The following is a 20,688-nucleotide window of genomic DNA, read 5'->3' on the forward strand; positions in this document are numbered from 1 at the left end:
ATTAATGTAAAATAAAGTTGTAGTTGAATCGAATATGAACGCGTGGATCTAAAGAATGTCGAAATCTGAATTCAGATAAAGAAGTTATGGTGTTTTCTAGTGGAATTGGAAGAGGGTTTATGAACCCTAGAAATTAGTATTGTTTTGAATGATGGAACTCTTGATGAATTAGGATAAGTAGAGTGGCAAATATTTGTTTTCCAACTTTAAACTCCAAGTAAACACTTGAATATCCCTGTCATTGTGAAATTTGGAAGATGATCATAAACCTTAATTTGGTGAATTATGGTATAAGTAATACTACACTTGTATCTTAATCAGTTAAGTGGTATAGATAAGTTATACATGGAGTATAATCGATTTAGATGTGATGATTTAGTCGTTAAATTAAGTCATGCATAAATGACATGTACATTAAGCTAACACTATTTGTAATGGTGAATGGAGAGTATGGAATATATATATATATATATATATATATATATATATATATATATATATATATATATATATATATAGAGAGAGAGAGAGAGAGAGAGAGAGAGAGAAAGACAACTATTTATATGATGAAGATAATTTGGGTGTAATTAAATGATATGACTTACTAAAAGTACTAAGTCAAGCTTGTGAATAAGTGAGTGATATTATGAGTTATAATACTTAAGAGTTATGTGATTGTTTGACAGCTATTGGAATTTCTTAAAACGGGAACAACTACGGGATTTTTAAAGTTTGATTCCCTATACATGAAGCATAACCAGGTGAGTAACCTTATCCTTCTTCGGATAGTTAATATTGAGATGTATAGAAATTATTATGTATGTTAAAATTATAATATAAGAGTAATCTTGACCTAATTTGATAACTAGTTAATGATGTTGTTATGTAAGTAAATTGTTATTCAAAGAGCTTATGATATATATATATATATATATATATATATATATATATATATATATATATATATATATATATATTTAAAAGACTTGGATGATGAGAATTCAAGTAATAATGTCATGAGTTAACAATGAGATAAAATAATCCTTGTGGATTGAAGAAGAAAATATTTTTTAGTGAAAAACATGAGTTAAGTACATATATGGTGAGACCTTTGAGAGATGATAAGGTTTACTTATGTGGTAAAAACATAGATTGAGTACATATATGATTAGATCTAATCATAACAGAATATTAATAAGATGAATAATGGAGTTATATTATGAGTAATATATTGTGTAAATGAGGGTATCCTATTTGTGAGATATATAGTTAGGCCTTTTAGAGATTAGAGATGATGAAGCTTAATCATAAGAGAACACATCTATAGTGAAAACATAAATCAGAGATATGTGGCTACGCATTTAAGAGATGATAAGGCTTAATCATAATGAATAAAATGTAATGCGTATTGTCTGATATTAATTGTTGAGTATGATTCATATGATGAGTATTTTAAGGAAGTTATACGTTTGGTAATTGGTGTGTGTTTATATATTTATATGCAATGTGTGTGCATTTTTCATTATGTGAAAGGCAATTGGTGATTTAATGGAGCTATTGTTGTTTTATTGATATAACTAATGTATATAATTATTATAGGCAATGTAATTAGGGATTAGTCGCTAAGCTTTATAGTTTAACTTTTGTGTTGTTGTGCCTTTCAGGTTTATGTAGATTTAAAAAGAATGTAACGTCGTAGTGAAGATATGGTAACGTCCTGCTAGAATCGTTGTTGAAGTTTATTATATATGATCCTTATTGATAACTACTCGTATCTCTTTTTTGACATAAATGTACATCATATTGTTTTTTAAAAAAATAAAAAAATAAAAAATTTGGGTGTATTTTGTGTTTAAAAAGTCGGGTGTTACAATGTACGTAAAAGCTAATTTTTGATGAACACAAATAAAGTTTACTCTACATAAACAATAGGTAAATTACAAAAATAGTCAATATACCATAGTGAAAATAGCAACTTTTGACCAACCTTTTTTCCATGGATAATTCTTGCAATTTCATTTTCTAGTAAGTATGGTCTTTTCTAAAAAGACATCGTTAAGATACACACGCTAAATGATTGTAAAATGATCGATTTAAACGTATTTTGTATTTTTCCTATTGTTATTTTTATTTTTGTCGTTATTATTAAATAAACATTGGACATCATAGAAAGAAGTGAAGAATAGGTGAGACTACAAGGAAAGAAACATAGGTGGTTCTGTTAGCATAATGAATACGATGGAATTGGAATATATCAAGAATTTGGAATCTAATTCTATATTTTGTTTGGCAGGAAAGAAATGAAATTAAAATCCAATTTCATATTTTGTTTTGTTGGAAGAAAATGACATTGGAATGATGTAAAATGATAAAATTGTCCGTCTTATTATTCTATTTAATTTTAATTTGTTTTATAAGTTATATGTGTTGGTAGGTAATGGTGGTGGTGGTGGTGGTTGATAGGGGGTGGCGACGGTGGTGGTGGCAAATGTAGTTGTGCTTGTGGTGGTGGGTGATGGTGGCGGTGGTGATGGTGATGGTGATGAATGGTAGTGGTATCATTATGGCGGTAGAAGGTAATATGATAATTTTACATTTTCCTTCATGAATTAGAATTAATTTCATAAACATTAAAGGAATTCATTTTCATTCATTTGATGGAAAAAAATCATTTAGGGTGCGTTTGTTTCACATAATTCTTAAGGAATTAAAAGGAATTGGAAATTAAAATTTGTGGAAGATTGTGTTTGGGTTAACGGAATAAGATTTCCATTATTACCATTTACTTCCTCATTTGAAAGAATTATAATTCTTCCGGTGTGCATCATGAATGTAGATTCAATTCTTTACATCATGAATGTAGATTCAATTCTTTATCATTATTTTAAATTACACAATCAGCTTCCTATTATTTATGAGATAAAAAAAAATCATCAGCGTGACTTTTACCTCTACTTTTTGTTTTCTTTTCTTTTCTTTTTTGCCTACGATTAATTTATTTTGTGTCCTATCTATTTACCCCTTATGTATGTTTTTTGGACAAAAGTCCTTAAATTATTTAAAATCTATGGTAGTTATTTTTTTTAATTCAATTTTTATAGAAGAGTTCAATAAAAAATATTGTAATTAAATAAAACTGTCGTGTTTATTAAAAAATATAATTAGTTACAAAAATCATTAAGGGTATTTCTGTCTTATTATAAAACTAGGTGTGAGACCCGTGTACTAACGTGTTTATTAAAAATAAAAATTTAATATCAATAATTAAACAATAAATATTTTATTTTATAAAATAATATTTTTACATAACATAATGTAATCTTTTGGAACATTTATAAAAGAAATCAAATATATTCTTTAGAATATTTACGAGACTTTATTATTAAATTAATAGAATGATTCTTTTTTCTTATAAAACTCATTAGAATTTTATTTTTAAACAAATGGAAATTCCTAAAAAATGACAAGTGAAAAATAATAGTTCTAAAACTCCCACAAAACTCATGTGGCAAAACTTTTGAGAATTTGACAAGTGGCAAAAAAACCTTCATTTATTAAAGAGGATTTATTTTCCAATTCATTTATGAAATCAGCAAACCAAACAGAAAATATATTTCATTCCATCTCAACCAAATGCACTGCAGCTTCTAGTATATTCAAATTATGATTCCTCCGGATTCCAATTCATTTGATAGATTTCATTCTTCTTTAAAATATTTACGAGATTTTATTATTAAATTAATAGAATGATTCTTTTTTCTTATAAAACCCATTAGAATTTTATAGAATTTTATTTTTAAACAAATGGAAATTCCTAAAAAATGACAAGTGGAAAATAATAGTTCTAAAACTCCCACAAAATTACATGTGGCAAAACTTTTGAGAATTTGACAAGTGATAGAAAACCTTCATTTACTAAAGAGGATTTATTTTCCAATTCCTTTATGAAATCAGCAAACCAAACAGAAAATATATTTCATTCCATCTCAACCAAACGCACTGCACTTCTAGTATATTCAAATTCTAATTCCTCCGGATTCCAATTAATTTGATAGATTTCATTCTTTCCAAAAACATTTTGTCGACCAAACAACCCCTTAAACATCAAAATGTCTTCTCCAAAAGTTGAACCAAAGAGGAATTTCCTTACTCCCCCGATTTCACAACTTTCCAACGAACCACATACCAAATTTCTAAAAATTGAAAAATGATTCCCCAATTTCACTTTCCAACAAACCACATACCGCCTATGCCTCCTTTTTATGAGGACGTTGTCTCATATAAGAGGACACAGGGGCTAAATATCGAGATTGATAAGTGAGCCTCCCTAATCCTTTATAAGTTTTCTAAGTTTCGGTTTTCTCATCTTTATTGTTGATATATGTTCCATGTTTTTATGTTTTACTACTCTCAGAGTTCATCTCATTTGTAGGTTTCCCGGTTTCATACGTTAATACTATGATTTATTTCTCGTTTATGTCTTCCAACTCAAGACTTACTCTCATTTTGTTCCTGGTTTCAGGAGATCATTTTTTCTCCGCACATGTTACAGGTCGTTTAAATGATGCAATTCTACCACACCGGAAACATGACTATCGACGTCCACCGCCCCTTCCCTTATTTAAATAGGATTCCCCCGTCGTGTTGTTGCTCAAAGAACTTGAACTTGTAATAGAATATACGGAGTATATAGCATCACCATATAATTATTAAGTTCATGTCATAATTAATTAATGTAGTAGGTGTCGCACCGTTGGTTGCGAAATTCCATGTGACATGTTCATGTTCGTTTCTTATATGAATGCTATTATAAAAAAACACGTTGACATGAATTAGAATTTTTAGAATGAAGAGACAATAAACAACTAAAAAATTTTATAAATCAAAGAAAGTCAGGGGTTTGGGTTTTTATCAGACGTCTGAGAGCAGATCAAGATATTTGTCAACGGCTATGGAGGGTACAGCAAGCATGACCTTCACTGAACGGCTGTGATCGTCTACAGGTAGCAATATACAGTACCTATCCGTACAAACCGGCGCCAGATGAACCGGCCTCCCCATTCCAAAGTCAACCATCTCTAAACCCAGCCTTGACCACTGCGATAAAACAAGTACGCCAACCGGGTCGGGGACACAACTTGCTCCGTTTAGACTCACCGATTCCACCACTTCTTTTACATAGTTGTTGTCGACTCGGTTTTTAGCTTCCTTTATTAACTCGGTGGCGTAGGCTAATCCCTTCTCTGTTAAGTTTCTTGCTGTTGTCTGAGCACAGCCGAGTACGATGCCGTTACCGTAGAATCCGGTGGGTAGGCTCGGTTTGACTCGGTGGCGTATGTCGACGCTGAAAAGCAACTTTAGGTTTTGCTGTGGTGGGAAGTCCAATGCTGTGGCCCAGCTTTTCCAAATATAGGCAGACAACACCTCGAAGGTCGTGCATAGCAATCTGAGTTGACTCGTCGGGTTTATGGAATGCTTCAACTCGTTTAGTCTCCACTCGTCAAACGTAACCGAGGTGGGAGTGAGTTTGTCGGGAGTGAACCGACTCATAAACTTGCAGTGGTCAGTAACTCGGTTGAACTCGGGGTGTAATAATTGGGTTGGTTGTTGTCTTAAAGTGAAAGGCGTTTTATCGAGAAGGTGTCTTTGCCAAACGGGTTTTGGTTTAAAATCCGCCGATGATCCATTCCGGCGGCCGGTGGCCAACTGAGCGAACAGATTGAGAAACTCGACACTACCGATTCCGTCGCAGATACAATGACTAAACCCGAAACCGAGTGCCGCGGCACCATCGGAAAGCCACGTGAGCTGGACTACCAACGGCGGAGCCCCCTGCAACACGTCCGCCACCTCCAACGCCAAAAACCTCCGCCACTCCGTAACATAACGTGGGGCCTTCTCGAAATCGGAAACCGTAAAATCAGCAGTTGCTTCGACGAACACTACTGGAAAATTGGTAATAGAGTACACCCCCATCTAATACGGTTGTAAAAAAACCCGTACTATAAAGGGATAGATAAATATAATACACACAATTGTACATCTAATACGGTTAATTGCAGCATCTAATACGGTCAATGAGATGTACTAGAAACAAAATCAAATAACTAAAAAAATACGCCCCCATTTTGATTAAGTACGACTAATACATAAATTGAATACGGCTAATACCTAAATTGAATACGCCTCCTCCTCCTCACATACTTCCTCCTCCCACACTAATCGGTCCTTCATCTCCATCTCCCCTGTCGCAACACCATCATCATCGCCTTGCCTCGCCTCGCCTCGCCTCGCCTCGCACCTCCAATAATTCAACCAACCTGAAAATCCCACCACCGGACCTGCGGTTCAAATTTAAAGGGTAAGAGCTTTGATTTCTGTTTTTGCAATAGACAAACACAGGTAGCGGTTCAAATTTAAAGGTAAGAGATTTGATTTCTGTTTTTGCAACAGAAAAACAAGAGCAAAAATACAAATACAAAGGAACTACAATTGTTCACACGAAAGACAAGGAAGCGTTTTGGCTTTGATGGAGATGCAAAATCAAATGGTAGGACCTCTATTTTGAAAACTTAAAATTCAAACACATTCCCTATTTCATCAAGTCCTTAATAGTCCTTGAGTACTAAGTTCATACTAATCAATTTCAATATATCAACTTCTTACTCACAGAGACCACATTCCCTATTTCATCAAGTCTGTCGAAATATTAGATTAAGTTCCATAATACACACATATATAGTGCAAACATAATATGTATACCTGCTTAATAATCTTGAAATGTTGGCTAAAATCTTTCAAGAAATGATAAAATTGGTGGTTAATTGTTGATTTTTTGTTTACTGTAAGCATTTGAGTTTGCATCAACTAAAAGGATACAGATTCCCTCTGTACCTCATAAACAATGGTTATTCTTTCATTTTTATCATATTCTTCTAATAATTGTATCAATTCCAATGTAATCAACTATTTAATAGAATATTTTTGATTTGTAAAAAATGATAAAATTGGTGGTTAAATCTTTTATCTTGACCAAATTATCCTTGAAACAGGTTTATTAATGATCAACATTTTTGGTAAAACATGATATATTGGCCTGATTCAGGTCACAAAAATTGTAACAAAGTTGATATAAAAAGTAATGAGCTGTGTTGTGGAAGGTTGTGTGATAATTTTGTACCTATAATAGCAATGCACTTACATTTCACTATCAATATAAGCATTATACTATTATTTGTAAATACAAGAAAATACATTGTTATTATTTTGTGGGATGACTCTAATCCTTTCTTTTTGTGCTATTATTTTACACAGATGTATCGTGAAACTTGGATGTATGGACTACCACGGGCTAGCAGTGAATATTTACATAACGTCAAGAAATTTCTTAAAGTTGCTGAGGATCATCGGGTGCATAGAGGAGAATCTTACATTTGGTGTCCTTGTAAAATGTGCCGAAATTGTAAAAAGGTCTATGATTTGGATATAATAGAAGAACATGTGATATGTGAAGGATTTATGAATGGATATACGTGTTGGTCACAACATGGCGAGTTATTGATTGATCATAACACAATTGATGTTGAATCTAGTTACGATGATATAGATGATTCAGAAGATGACATCCATGATAACCTAGATGACATGTTACATGATATTGAAGATAATGTGCCTGATAGAGATTATGAAAAATTTCAACAGTTGTTTGAAGACGTTGAAAAACCGTTGTATGACGGCTGCATGAAATTTTCCAAGCTTTCTGCTGTCCTGAAATTGTTTAACCTAAAAGCAAATAATGGTTGGAGTGATAAAAGTTTCACAGAACTGTTAGGGGTTATACATGAAATGCTCCCTGAAAGTAATGAGTTGCCTGTTTCACTATACCAAGCGAAAAAAATAATGTGTGCAATGGATTTGGAAATCGAAAGAATACATGTATGTCCAAATGATTGTATGTTGTATAGAAATGAGCATGCAAATCTACATGAATGTATTACATGTGGAAGGTCGCGTTATTTGTGGAAGAAACAAACAGAATATAATAGTGATGTGACAAAGAATGGCCCCCCTGCCAAGTTATTATGGTATTTGCCCATTGTACCAAGACTGAAACGATTGTTTGCAAATGCCAAAGATGCAGAATTATTACGTTGGCATGCTGAGAAGCGTAAAAGAGATGGAAAGATGAGACACGTGGCTGATGCTCCGCAATGGAAGAACATTGATCATGAATTTGAAGAATTTGGTAATGAGATTAGAAATCTCCGATTCGGACTTAGTGCAGATGGAATTAATCCGTTCAAACACATGAGAAGTAGTCACAGCACATGGCCGGTTCTTCTTTGCATATACAATCTTCCACCGTGGTTATGTATGAAACGGAAATACATCATGATGTCATTGCTAATTCAAGGTCCGAAACAACCCGGTAACGATATTGATGTGTTTTTGGCTCCATTAATTAACGACATGAAAGAATTATGGAACTCGGGAGTTGAAGTCTATGATGCATTCAAGAAAGAGTATTTCCAGCTACATGCAATGATTTATTGTACTATAAGTGATTTTCCAGCTTACGCAAATTTGTCCGGATATAGTACAAAAGGAAAGAAGGCGTGTCCAGTTTGTGAAAAGGACACACAGTCGATGTGGTTGAAAAACTGTAAAAAAAATGTATACATGGGACATCGACGATCACTTCCAAAGAATCATTTGTATCGTACCCAGGGAAACTTGTTTGACGGTAAAACCGAGGATGAAGATATGAATCTCCCAATGGATGGAAAAATGACATTTTCCCAAGTTCAAAATTTAAAGATTGTTTTTGGAAAACGCAGTAAAAACAATCAGCCGACCAATTGGAAGAAAAGGTCTATTTTTTGGGAATTACCATACTGGAAAACGTTGGAAGTCCGACATTGTCTTGATCCCATGCATATTACGACAAATGTTTCTGAAAGCTTAACAAGCTTGTTGTTGAACATTCCAAAAAAATCAAAGGATGGGCTTAGTGTTCGAGATGACATGGTTGCAATGGGAATTCGTCCAGAGCTTGCTCCTATTAAGAAAGAAGGAAGACGTACATATCTACCACCAGCTTGCTATACATTGTCTAAAGATGAGAAAACAAAGTTTTGTAAATGCCTACATGGTATCAAGGTGCCATCTGGCTATTCTGCAAACATCAAGAAGTTGGTGTCAATGAAAGACTTGAAATTGATTGGTATGAAGTCACATGATTATCATGTTCTAATCACACATGTGATTCCTATTGCAATTCGTGGAATACTTCCGGACCATGTCCGACATACAATAACAAAGCTTTGCTTGTTCTTCAACATGATTCATTCGAAAGTGATTGATCCTGAAGTTTTGGACTCATGGCAACATGATATTATCCTCACTCTCTGTGAACTTGAAATGTACTTTCCACCTTCATTTTTTGATGTCATGGTTCACCTTGTATCCCATATTGTAAGAGAAATAAAGGCTTGTGGTCCGGTGTTTCTGCGATACATGTACCCTTTCGAGAGATATATGTGTGTCTTAAAAGGATATGTAAGGAACCGACATCGACCAGAAGGCAGTATTGTTAGAGGATATGCTGCAGAGGAAGTGATTGAGTTTTGTACAAACTATCTCAAAGGAGTCAACACTATTGGAATACCGCAATCACATCATGAAGGTAGACTTCAAGGAGTTGGTATAATTGGATCGAAAGTGGTAATTCCTGATCGAGACGAATTCCACATGGCACACTTTACAGTCCTGCAACACATGACATCTGTTGCTCCTTATGCAAAGGAACACATGGAAATGTTACGATCAAGAAATAGTAGGAGGACCGAAAAATGGTTAGCTAACGAGCATATTAAAAAATTTCCACAATGGTTGAAAGATAAGGTGAAAGTAAGCTTAAGGACAAAAGATGTTGATAGATTAGTGCAGGTGTTGGGGTATGGTCCGCAAAATGCTGTGTCAACATATCAAAGCTATGACATTAATGGGTATACATTTTATACCCAAAACCAGGATAGAAAGAGCACACTACAAAATAGTGGAGTGACGCTAATAGCCATGTCGACCGAATACTCTAGTGCAAATCATGAGGGAAGGTCACGTATAGCCAAAGACTCGTATTATGGTGTCATTCAAGAAATTTGGGAATTGAACTATGATTCCTCGGTTGTAGTACCCGTGTTCAAGTGTAAGTGGGTTGACAATAGAAGAGGTGTTAAAGTTGATGAAGACGGTTTCACACTTGTCAATCTTTCTACAAACGGTTATGTATCTGAACCATTTATTCTAGCTAAGCAAGCTAACCAAGTATTCTTTGTTGAGGACCCAATGGACACGAGATGGCACATTGTTCTTCATGGTAAACGACGTATACTCGGAGTTGAAAATGTCGTGGACGAGGAAGAATATAACCAGTTTGACGACCTACCTCCATTTTCTATTGGTATTCCATCTATGAATGTCGATATTAATGACGCTGCTTACTTAAGATTGGACCATAACGAAGGATCATATGTTGAAGAAAGGTAATAAACCCCTCTGTTCGATCTAAAAATAAAAAATATAATTTGAATGTAAATCTGAAACATATGAGGATAGTATTATGTATGTATTTAATACATTTTTGTTTGCAGCAACACAGACGGACACGACACTGAAGGACAATAACAATGATAGTTGTAGTTAAGAACAATTCTATGTTCTTAACTACACATTGATGTGTTTGGCTATATGGAACATATGGAAACAGGTTACTTTCTGTTTGGCTATATGAATCATTGATGTGTTTACAACTTTAGATAGTAGTAAGGGTATTTTTGTAATTTTACAGGCAGAAGCAACTGTTATCCATCAATGTACACAGCTGCTATCACCACCAGATGATCCAACTTATGTCATGACTTACATAAGTTTATCTTCATTTTATTATTGATCGTACTGAATTACAAACTGTTTTGTTGATAGAATACACGTTAAAAAAAACCATTATGCTCATGTATATAAATACAGAAAGAATGAAAAAAATGTCCAAGTTTGGAAATTCTAGTTTTCAGCATCTAATCTGTTGTATCATTACAAATGATAATTGGTTAAGTTTTGATAACAAACACAAGAAATCGCTAGCTGTGATAATATTTTTGCATTTGTACAAATTAAATAACGAAATGACAATGCATGAATGTTATGGGTAGTCCATTATGAACTCAACTTGCGTATTAATCGATTAGGAATGATGACTCCATATTGGGTGCAAGTGGGTTCCATATTAAGAGATTATTATAATTTTGAATTAAAAAATAAGAATTAAATTATGGCAATCGAGTTCTTATAGAAAGCTAGATTTAAGGAACTATATTTAAGGTGAATGCTTTATACACGGCTTTAGTAAATTAATCGGGAATATATCAAGGATGTTATTCAAAATGATTTTTTTTTAATACTTACTGTGTACAGTACTCTCAGAATCATATATATAAATTTAACATATAAACTTATTCCATTTATATCATCTTCCCACAAATCAAATCAATAATAATAGTTCAAATAAATCATTGTATTGTAGCATCACTCACAACACAAGATATGAAATCTTGAAATGTGAGCTTGTTTGAAAAATAAATATCCGGGTTCCTAATCTTTTAAAAACGATTATTCTGAATTAATTGTTACAATTTCACGTTCTGATTAATCAACAAAAATACTTGTTTCTTTAAATCAACCCACATATTTATTTCCATAAAGCAATGGGACGTGTTTGTCCTTATTAACTAAACGTTTAAAAACTTTTTCAAGTGGATATGCATCAATCAAATCACTGTTTTTGGAGCAAATTGGAATATGATCTTGGTTTTGTGATTCTAAATTGAAAACGTTTAAAAACTTTAAAGAAGGCACACGCGTGTGACAGAAAAATCTGATCGCTAACAATAATAATAATACTTACTTCTGTGTGTGTGTTAGGAGAATCTTCATTTATCACCCAGCTTTAAACACTTGTACTGTACTTTTTATATGGATGTGCATATTGAAGGGGCCCATCAGTGTAGCCCAGCACATTTTCAATTAGGTCAAAATTTGCAAACTAAACAAAATTGACCCAAAAGTCAAAATTGCAATTACGTTCCCTTTTCGTGTATTTTTTTTCTTATCACGAGAACGACGAAGCCTTCGCCTTCACCCGACGACGCCTCCGCCTCCGCCTCCGGTCTTCAGTCGACGACACAGACGAAGTCTCCTACTCCGGCCAACAGCCGCTTCTGCCTCCTCCTTCTTTCACGTTGTTTACAGGTACGATCGGCCTTCTTTGATTAATGCTCTGTTTATGACAATGTCTTCTGTTATTAATGTTGTGTTTATGCAATGCTGCTAGTTGACTAGGAGTTGATAATGGTTATACTGTGTAAAAGTATAAATGCTACTCAGTTATTGGTTTATTAGACCATAATCAGTAAAATTTCTAGTAATCGACAATTTCACATGGTTCCAACTTCACGTTAGTTTTCACATCAGAAACATGTTCCAAACCAGAATCATTACCGGAATGTGGTGATTCTTTAGAGAGGGTAATCTGGTCTTTTTGTTCTGGACTGGTGATTGAAGTAGAACTTTCACTCTCCTGTGATAACTTGTCAGCTATGGATGCCAACAAGTCAAAGGCGCATATTTTGCTACCCTCTGATGATTTCCTATGTGAACTCCTCTAAAGAAACAAAAAAAATGTGTCAATATTCTTTCTTATAGAAAAACTCAGAAAGAATTTGCTACAAACCCCTTTCACCAAACATCTATTCAGAGCTCACCACTTCTCCAATAGCAGCAGCCTCACTTGGGCAGGTGTATAAAGGTAATTAATTAATTACCTGGGGTTTATCTGATGTGTCCTTTTTTGATGATCTTTTTTGAGAAGCCTCTTTTACTGTGAGACAAACAAAAGCATGTTATATAGCTACGGATTAACTACACAAGGCCTCTTATTTATACTAAAAGCTAATAACCATCCTAACTAAGAAATGACCAGAATACCCTCAACACATTTTTTTATTACAGAACACCTAAGGAGGTCAAAGTCAACTCCTTTAAGGGTAGTCAACACAATAGCTACAATTAAGAGTGTAATAATTTCATTCCACATAAACATTCTTTTTTCTAATTCTATTTTATGCTTTTATTATTTAATTATTTACTTAACTTTTTTTATATAATTTGCCCTTATAAGTATAAGCGGAAAGCACAAACCAACCTTTGGATTTAGACCTTTGTCGCTTCTTTGAGCTTCCATTTAAGCTAGGAAGATCCTACAGGAATTCCAATTCCAATGATGAGGATGACTCATGAGGGCATTCACGTCTTTTGCACAGAATATACATCAATAGCATAAAAAGAATACCTTCTCTAGAGATTTCTTCATAATATCATCATGATTGAAATTGTTTTCTTCTAGGATCTACAAGTTTAAAGAAACTTTATAAGTCTACCATAAACAACTGAACTAGAAGTTAAGAGTTGACCGGATGTTGACTTACCTTTTTAAACTCAGCATGAGATCTATGAACATCTACATACTTGCTATAGATGCAAAGAAACAAGTCAAGATAAAATCAAAATGTAAAAAAATGTCAAATCCCTTGATATCCACATATTTACTATTTTTGTATATATTTGTTTCATGTTACTATTTTTTTTTATCTATTTTAAAAGTATTATAGCATGTGTCTAATGCTAAAATCCCTGTATTAAAACATTATATTAGACTTACTGAAAATTTTATATAAGAATACAAATTTGTGTTGAGAAGCTTTTAAAATCATAGAATTAATAAAGTAGAAAATGAGTGGTATGCACAAGTTTGATTAGGATAAGAAGAGATGATGACTGAATTGATGGTTGAAAATATAAGATGGGATAACGTTCATTTCAATTGTATATTCCAAAGTGTCACTTATCACTTATGCTTTTTTAGTGCAGATTCGTGGCTCAACCACCATTCATTTCACTTGTATAGTAAGATGCATACAAAAATAGTTTCAAGAAGATTGATTTTGTTTTCAAGATGGATTTATGACGATTTCTCAATAGTATTTCATGATAAAGTTAAAAAAAAAACACAATTTTTCACACATTAATAAAGAAATGCTTTACATTAATAAAGAAATGCTTTACATGGTCTGATTTTAAAAAACACAATTTTTCACACACGATTATATTATAATGAAAAACACACTTTTTTGCCATATAAATGTTTTCTTGTCATTAAACGTATAATTGAAGCTCAATGCTCTTAGGAAAAGTACCTACGGTAAAAAAAAAATTATCTTCTTTTTACCTATTAACCGCTTCTTTTTTTACTGTATATCTTTATTGATTTCTTTTTCCACTTATTTCTCTAATTATTTTCTCGACTAATCCACTTCCATTTTTTATGCTCATTTTTTTATCAACAGGTCTGAGGTTATACATTGGAAATTTACCATTACATATGGATGAGGTACTAGTGCAAAGAACCAAGAGCAGGAGGATCCGTATGGTAGAAAGAAAAACCAGAAAAATAAGTGTTGATAAACCCAAAACGAAACATCTTGAAGCAAGGTATACATATTAACAAACATTATTTGAGTTAATATATGAATCAAGAGTACATAAAGCATTGAATTTGTTTTGAAAAGAGCATAAACTTACCTTGGGCATCTTCAATTTTATATAAAATTTTGGTTTTTTTTTGGTGTTTGAGACTCTTAGAATTAATTATACGAGTGTTTATGCTTTTGTAGGCATACAATGGACCGTAAAGAAAAGAAAAAGAGAAGTGTGACATTGATCAGAGATCATTCCAAAGAATATCTATCAAATTTAACAGTTGAGTTTGATCAATTCGGTAGAGCTATTGGACCTAACCGCTTTAAGTTCACCAGTTATCGTGGAGTGACTACGAGGAAGATGATTTCTATCCTTATAGATAGTTGGGATTTAGTGGATCAATGTGACAAGGATCAATTGTGGTTGAACATAAAGGTAAAACTCATTTCAACACACTTTTGATATCATTTAATAGTAGCAATCACAATTTCCTGCCATGTTATTCTCTTCTATCATACAAGTTGTATCATATCATTTACCTAATAATTGTTATCTTCATTTTTATTTAAAAAAGCAGAATTATTGGCATATACGAGATGATAATCATAAAGCACAAGTACTTAGAGATTGCAACACGCAATGGAAGGCCTACAAGTCGGCGCTTCTTAAGTTGTGGGAAAAAGGTGTCAATCCAGTAAAAGAATACCCGTACCTTGACAAAGCAATGTGGAAAAAGTTTATTGTTCTAAAATCCACGGAAGAATTTGAGGTCTGTTTGAGTTTATAATATTATTGTGTTTTACTATTTCTAATTGGACAATTCATTTGTAAAGGAATTAAGAAGAAAAGGAAGGGAGGCAGCAAATAAAAACAAGAACCATCCTCGGTTGGGCCCAAGCGGGTATCGTGGTAATGAAAGCAAATGGGATGAAGAGGCAACATCTGGTGTAACAATAAAAGGCCACAATATATCAAGCAAGCGGGCAAGGAATTTTCTCTATGCCAGGAGAAAACGCAATGCATCGGGGCAGTTGGTTATAACGCCAGAGACCGAACCTCTAGCAGATAAGATTGTAAGATAGTGGTCTTTGAAAGTTCTTTATTAAATAAACTGCTCTTACAGTTGTATTGTTTGCATTTTTATAGATCCAAAAAGATATTCTGATATCTCAAGGAGTGTTGGAGCTTGGACCTCGATCTGATCTACTGGCGGAGGTACTAGGACGGGAACATTCCGGTCGCACGAGGGCAGTTGGTCATAATATCGGATTAAAGCAATCAATGATTTATAAAAGAAAAAAGAAAGAACATGAGTTACCCGATGTTGAACAGATGCAAGAAAAGCTAGAGACGAGGATGTTGAATAGCAACTTTTATGACAAGATCAAAGATAGGTTAATGACTGAGATGTCGGAACAATTAGTACCGATAGTGGTTGCTGCGTTGAAGAAAGATAAGACAATTGATATGGCGGAAGACACAAATTTTTCTCGGGTGAAGACGACAAGTGTTGGATCGAAGACATCCACGACATTGTTGGATGATTTGCATAAGATAACGGTATCTATTTTTTCTAACATATATATTTGTTTGCATGTTTGATAATATAACTTTGCATTAAACAAAATGTATATTTGTTTGTAGGAAGCCACCGACTGTGAGTTGATGCTACCATATGGCACAGTACGCCCATCATTAGCCAAAGGAACCGTCTTCCCTTTCGGAGATGGTGTAATTCATTCGGTTCCTCTAGAAGCAGGGCACTTGAGGGTATCAGTTGATATTATCTATGGAGATCATCATTCTTTCCTTCTTCCAATCTCGCCAATTGAAGGTGTATATAATCTAGGGCAGGCACTTCATAGTTTTATTCAATGGCCTCGAGATTCAATTACTCTTATTAAGGTACATTAATATCTAATCACATGCATCATTGACTATTTACTAAACTCGATTTCAATTATGCAGAAAGATAAAAGACCTCTCATTGAACCATTATCAATGTCGACCCAAGCTGCTCCTATTCTTCATGACCAGGTAGTCACTCTAACTTACAATTTTGGAAAGGTATTGTTTTCATTTATAGTTAATTTGCCATAAAAAAACTACATATATTAAAATATAATCTTTTAATTTGGACTTCAGGAAAAAGAGAAAGAAAACGTGAATGTTGAAGAAGCTAAAGAGCAGAAGAAGAAAGCAAAGAAAAAGCAAGAGTATGAGGTGCATAATTTTCTTCTTTTGATTTCTTTGAAAGATATTATATATTAACATGCCTTAATAAGATAAAAAGTTACAATGAAAATATATGAAAGTTGGATGCTATTTTTAGCATTTAGACCACAGAAATATACTGTATTTTTTACTATTTTTTGGTGGCAGAAAAATCTTCCTAGAAAGAAAAGAAGGAAACTGGAAGCATCTAAAGAGATGATGGGGGATGAAGCAGAAAATAGGGTATATGGCACAAACCTACGTCTCTCTCTCTCTCTCTCTCTCTCTCTCATTGTTATTATTTTCATAGCAATACAATTTTCATGATAATCGTTTGGTTTCTTAATGTAGGTACAAAAGGAAAAGTTATACAAAACGATGCAAGAACCCATGATGCCAAAGAAACTGTTTAAGAGCCACAACATTCCGGAGTCGTTTCCTATTGTGTCTGAACCCGGGATCTTCAACGCTGCGAGTGTTGAAACCGTGATTAGCTCAGTGGCCATTATGGAGATGTTGAACAAAGAACAACTTGATATTAGTTGTATTCTCTGGTATCAAATGTAAGTACTTTAACATTTATGGTATTAATGTTTCAGATTATTTTACCATGATAATATATATTGTGTTTTCAGAATGCTACATTCACTCATGCTTGTATCAAGAATGGATAACAAATGTGGTTTTATAAACCCACAATGTATCACGTCTACGAGATGTGAATACGATGATAGGGGTGAAACAGATCATGTCATCAATGATCTTGTTGATATGATGAATTTTCATGAGGAAAAACAATTTTTTCTTGCACCATATTGGGAAAGGTATGATATTCTAAATGTCTTTACTGTTATGATATTTTTAATCAAAAGTTGTTTATGTTTAATTTGTTTAATCTTTATTAGGAGACATTGGATGTTGATAGTGATTTGTCCTCATCAATATAAAAGCTACATTTTGGATTCTGCAAGACAGACAAAGACATTGAAAGACTACACAATAGTTGAACATGTGAATAAGTAAGAAATTTATTATTTTAGTATTCGAAATGATATATCTTTTTATAAATTTTAACAAATCATTGTTGTTTATTTTTGTTTTAGGGCTGTTACAAGGTTTAAAAAAACAAAAACCAACAAATCACGTTTGTGTCCAATGACTTGGATTTTCCCCAAGGTAATTAATCTTACTAATATATATATATATATATATATATATATATATATATATATATATATATATATATATATATATATCCGAAAAGAAAACTCTCATACGTATATAATTGTTTTAGTGTAATCAACAATTGTCCGATTGGGAGTGTGGTTACTACGTTATGAACTGGATGCATGAGTTTGTACTTTTTCGACAACATGGATTTCCGAAAGTAAGTATATTGTTAGATATATTTTTTTTCATTTTTGTTTATTGTAATAAAGGCTCACCTTTGTTAAATAACAAATTTTTTATCTTAATTTGTTTGTAGAACATTTGGAAGGACAAAAAACCATTTTCTAGTGAGGAATTGGAGGAACGTGTTAAAACATGGATGAGAACTTTTGGTGATAAAGTGAAGCCTTTTTGTAAGGTACACAAGTTGTATTTCATGTTGTATTTGCTCATATTTTTTATGTTCTGGAGAAGTTTTCACCCTTGCATTGCTATAGATGAAGTTGTTAATGGCCAAGGTCTTATTATTTGAGTTTTCTTCATTAAAAGTTATTTGAGATTTTGAATCGTAAGTTTTCTTGTTAATTTTTGTAGGCATACAATGAATCAACCACAAAGGGGAAAGAGAGGTTAGAGGTGACAAAGGGGAAAGAGAGGTTAGAGATGTGACATTAACAAAGTTTTTTCTGTTTAATGAACTAAGTTCATTGTAATTTTTTTTCTATTTCTGAAAATGAAAACATGATCACTGATGTCCCACTTCTTATGGTTGGAATGGAATCATATAGTAGGTTTGTATTTTGTAGAGATTGATCCATGTGTTCCAGAGCATCCATGGACTGTAATTGACTGTTTGGAGTGGAATTGGAATGGAATTGGTGTATTAGATGTGAGACATCAAGTACGGTTGTTTATTGGTGTATTAGATGTGTATATATGGCGTATTAGATGATTGTATGCATGCGATGGTTGTAAACTAGATAGGATAATATAATACGGTCAAATAGCCGTACTCTATTATGCATGTAATCTAATACACCCCTCTACTAATACGCCCTCTATGTACGTATTATATTCACAATTTCAACCGTACTCTATTAACCTTTTTCTAATAGTGGAAAACCGCTCCTTGGCCACGACAAACCACCTCAAGACAAGAACCATCTGGTCGAACCCTGACTCGGCCAGCTAAGGGATAGTAAGGGACCAGAGCTCGACCCAACGCGGCCTTGACACGAGCGGTGATGTCATCTCTATCCATCCCATTGAACCGCAGAGGGCGGTAGATCAGCAGGTACTCAATTGTGAAACGTAGAAAGAGCTGAGAATCGACAGCAGAAAGCTTGAGAAGATGATTAGCAGTCGGATCTGAAGGATTGATTAAGACTGCTTCTTTCACTTGTACCTCAGGGGCTGATCTTGCCGTGGCGGTCATGGCGAAGGTGTATGAAGACTAAACACTCCTATATGCACATAGATACATGCATGTATATATATGTATATGTGTATATGTAATGTTGTGTGTGATGAAAGGAGTAAGATATGGATAGAGAGAATGTGTAGTGTGGTGTGCAATCTTTAAGTAGAAAATATACTATTATATTAAATCCTGTGACCACTGTAAAAGATTTTTGCAAGATTCTCCTGCCACAACTTTTAAAAATTTACAAGAAATATAAAAATACAGCTCGGACTACAGCTTTTTGTCTGTTCGGCGGTGGGTGATGGATAGTGTTTGCCTTTTTCCTGTCTTTACTCTCTCCTCTCTTCTACGTATATGTCTCTCAAATTCCTTTTTAGACTCGAGACCAGCACGGTCTCCGTTGCGGTTTGCCACGCTGGACCAAAGGAACACCGTCGCATCCTACCGTAAAAACTGCTTCATTCCTCTCTTTCTTTTTTGGCTTTTTTTTCTTCTTCTTTGAATAGTCAAATATTCAAAAATCAATTTTTTTCGGTATAAATAAAACCTCACACCCTTATTTTACTAAAACTAAAACAAATTCTTATATATCTTTCTATATATCTATTTCTCTCAAAATCTCAAAATTACTTGAAAAATATTGTCATTTTCATCTTCTGCATAATTTCAATTTATGCTTGACGTTGTTGTTAGACTACTAAAATAGTGTAGCAAACTTATAACACTATACGCAGTGCCGAAAGTTCACAATGGAGATCAACGAAGTTATATATTCAGAGAAACCGTGAATCGCCCCACGAACGTTTGATGCAAGACTACTTTGACGAGCATGCCACTTTTCAAGGTTACTATTTTCAAATGCGGTTCAGAATGTTTAAACCTTTATATGAATGTATAATCGAAGATTTGACGAGAGAGTATAATTATTTCCAACAATGTTTCGATGCTAGAGGTACACCTGAGTTCACTCTCTTACAAAAATGCACAGCCACACTTCGTCAATTGTCATATGTTATCCCTCCTGATACGTTAGACTAGAGTTTTAAAATGTCCTCTAGGATCGCACAAGATAGCCTCCACTATTTTTACAAACATGTGATTGAGATTTATGGTCCAAAATATTTACATACGCCTACACGCAATGACATTTTGCAATTGCAAGCCTATCATGCTAGTGTACATGGCTTTCCGGAATAATAAGAAGTCTATATTGCCTCCATTGGGCATGGGAAAATTGTCCTAGCTCACACTATGTTCAATTTACGTGAGGTTATCATGGTCACCCAACG

At 33.7% G+C, this 20,688-nt stretch overlaps 5 protein-coding genes across 11 annotated transcripts; 3 read left to right on the forward strand and 2 right to left on the reverse strand.

Annotated features, from left to right (window-relative positions):
* Positions 1-4,785: 4,785 nt before the first annotated feature.
* LOC111879846 (alcohol acyltransferase 9) lies at positions 4,786-5,991 on the reverse strand. The gene has a single exon (XM_042899587.2). The coding sequence runs from the start codon at positions 5,974-5,976 to the stop codon at positions 4,912-4,914; it is 1,065 nt and encodes a 354-aa protein (XP_042755521.2). The 5' UTR covers positions 5,977-5,991; the 3' UTR covers positions 4,786-4,911.
* A 50-nt stretch (positions 5,992-6,041) lies between these two features.
* Positions 6,042-9,214, forward strand: LOC128125878 (uncharacterized). Its single transcript, XM_052769074.1, has 4 exons — positions 6,042-6,361; positions 6,454-6,550; positions 7,315-9,159; positions 9,209-9,214. The coding sequence occupies exons 2-4, from the start codon at positions 6,530-6,532 to the stop codon at positions 9,212-9,214; spliced, it is 1,872 nt and encodes a 623-aa protein (XP_052625034.1). The 5' UTR covers positions 6,042-6,361; positions 6,454-6,529.
* A 7-nt stretch (positions 9,215-9,221) lies between these two features.
* Positions 9,222-11,013, forward strand: LOC111879845 (uncharacterized). Of its 2 annotated transcripts, XR_006188585.2 has the most exons (3): positions 9,222-10,544; positions 10,653-10,768; positions 10,850-11,013. XR_006188585.2 is itself a non-coding variant. In XM_052768698.1 (2 exons), the coding sequence occupies exons 1-2, from the start codon at positions 9,226-9,228 to the stop codon at positions 10,684-10,686; spliced, it is 1,353 nt and encodes a 450-aa protein (XP_052624658.1). In that variant the 5' UTR covers positions 9,222-9,225; the 3' UTR covers positions 10,687-11,013. The 2 variants fall into 2 exon arrangements, 1 of the variants encoding a protein (XP_052624658.1); XM_052768698.1 differs by having other exon boundaries at positions 10,653-11,013.
* A 933-nt stretch (positions 11,014-11,946) lies between these two features.
* LOC111879848 (uncharacterized) lies at positions 11,947-14,052 on the reverse strand. Of its 2 annotated transcripts, none has more exons than XM_023876285.3 (6): positions 13,542-14,052; positions 13,406-13,462; positions 13,259-13,313; positions 12,879-12,934; positions 12,556-12,718; positions 11,947-12,414 (listed from the first exon to the last, which is right to left on the reverse strand). In XM_023876285.3, the coding sequence occupies exons 2-6, from the start codon at positions 13,424-13,426 to the stop codon at positions 12,410-12,412; spliced, it is 300 nt and encodes a 99-aa protein (XP_023732053.1). In that variant the 5' UTR covers positions 13,427-13,462; positions 13,542-14,052; the 3' UTR covers positions 11,947-12,409. The 2 variants fall into 2 exon arrangements, with proteins under 2 accessions (XP_023732053.1, XP_052624659.1); XM_052768699.1 differs by having other exon boundaries at positions 11,947-12,334; positions 13,542-14,010.
* LOC111917613 (uncharacterized) lies at positions 11,989-19,493 on the forward strand. Of its 5 annotated transcripts, XM_052768696.1 has the most exons (18): positions 11,989-12,306; positions 14,460-14,604; positions 14,787-15,027; positions 15,170-15,361; positions 15,426-15,665; positions 15,739-16,152; positions 16,237-16,497; positions 16,561-16,629; positions 16,738-16,815; positions 16,975-17,049; positions 17,158-17,369; positions 17,442-17,630; positions 17,712-17,825; positions 17,910-17,982; positions 18,101-18,193; positions 18,293-18,394; positions 18,571-18,632; positions 18,783-19,493. In XM_052768696.1, exons 2-18 carry the CDS (start codon positions 14,495-14,497, stop codon positions 18,787-18,789), a joined length of 2,532 nt encoding a protein of 843 aa, XP_052624656.1. In that variant the 5' UTR covers positions 11,989-12,306; positions 14,460-14,494; the 3' UTR covers positions 18,790-19,493. The 5 variants fall into 5 exon arrangements, with proteins under 5 accessions (XP_052624656.1, XP_052624657.1, XP_052624653.1 ...); XM_052768697.1 differs by having other exon boundaries at positions 17,167-17,369; positions 18,571-19,493; XM_052768693.1 differs by having other exon boundaries at positions 11,990-12,306; positions 18,571-19,493.
* The last annotated feature ends 1,195 nt before the right edge of the window (positions 19,494-20,688 follow it).

The sequence above is a fragment of the Lactuca sativa genome, chromosome 2 (genome assembly GCF_002870075.4).
Source record: "Lactuca sativa cultivar Salinas chromosome 2, Lsat_Salinas_v11, whole genome shotgun sequence".
Classification (NCBI taxonomy): domain Eukaryota; kingdom Viridiplantae; phylum Streptophyta; class Magnoliopsida; order Asterales; family Asteraceae; genus Lactuca; species Lactuca sativa.

Coding starts and splice junctions, on each gene's coding strand:
- LOC111879846 (XM_042899587.2), bottom strand. CDS start 5,976: ATGGGGGTGTACTCTATTACCAATTTTCCAGTAGTGTTCGTCGAAGCA.
- LOC128125878 (XM_052769074.1), top strand. CDS start 6,530: ATGGAGATGCAAAATCAAATG. Junction 6,551..7,314: donor TGGAGATGCAAAATCAAATG/GTAGGACCTCTA, acceptor TATTTTACACAG/ATGTATCGTGAAACTTGGAT.
- LOC111879845 (XM_052768698.1), top strand. CDS start 9,226: ATGAAGTCACATGATTATCATGTTCTAATCACACATGTGATTCCTATT. Junction 10,545..10,652: donor GGATCATATGTTGAAGAAAG/GTAATAAACCCC, acceptor TTTTGTTTGCAG/CAACACAGACGGACACGACA.
- LOC111879848 (XM_052768699.1), bottom strand. CDS start 13,426: ATGAAGAAATCTCTAGAGAAG. Junction 13,314..13,405: donor TGAAGAAATCTCTAGAGAAG/GTATTCTTTTTA, acceptor GAATTCCTGTAG/GATCTTCCTAGCTTAAATGG. Junction 12,935..13,258: donor ACAAAGGTCTAAATCCAAAG/GTTGGTTTGTGC, acceptor TTTGTCTCACAG/TAAAAGAGGCTTCTCAAAAA.
- LOC111917613 (XM_052768693.1), top strand. CDS start 14,495: ATGGATGAGGTACTAGTGCAAAGAACCAAGAGCAGGAGGATCCGTATG. Junction 17,826..17,909: donor ATAGTTGAACATGTGAATAA/GTAAGAAATTTA, acceptor TTTTTGTTTTAG/GGCTGTTACAAGGTTTAAAA. Junction 18,194..18,292: donor GACAACATGGATTTCCGAAA/GTAAGTATATTG, acceptor ATTTGTTTGTAG/AACATTTGGAAGGACAAAAA.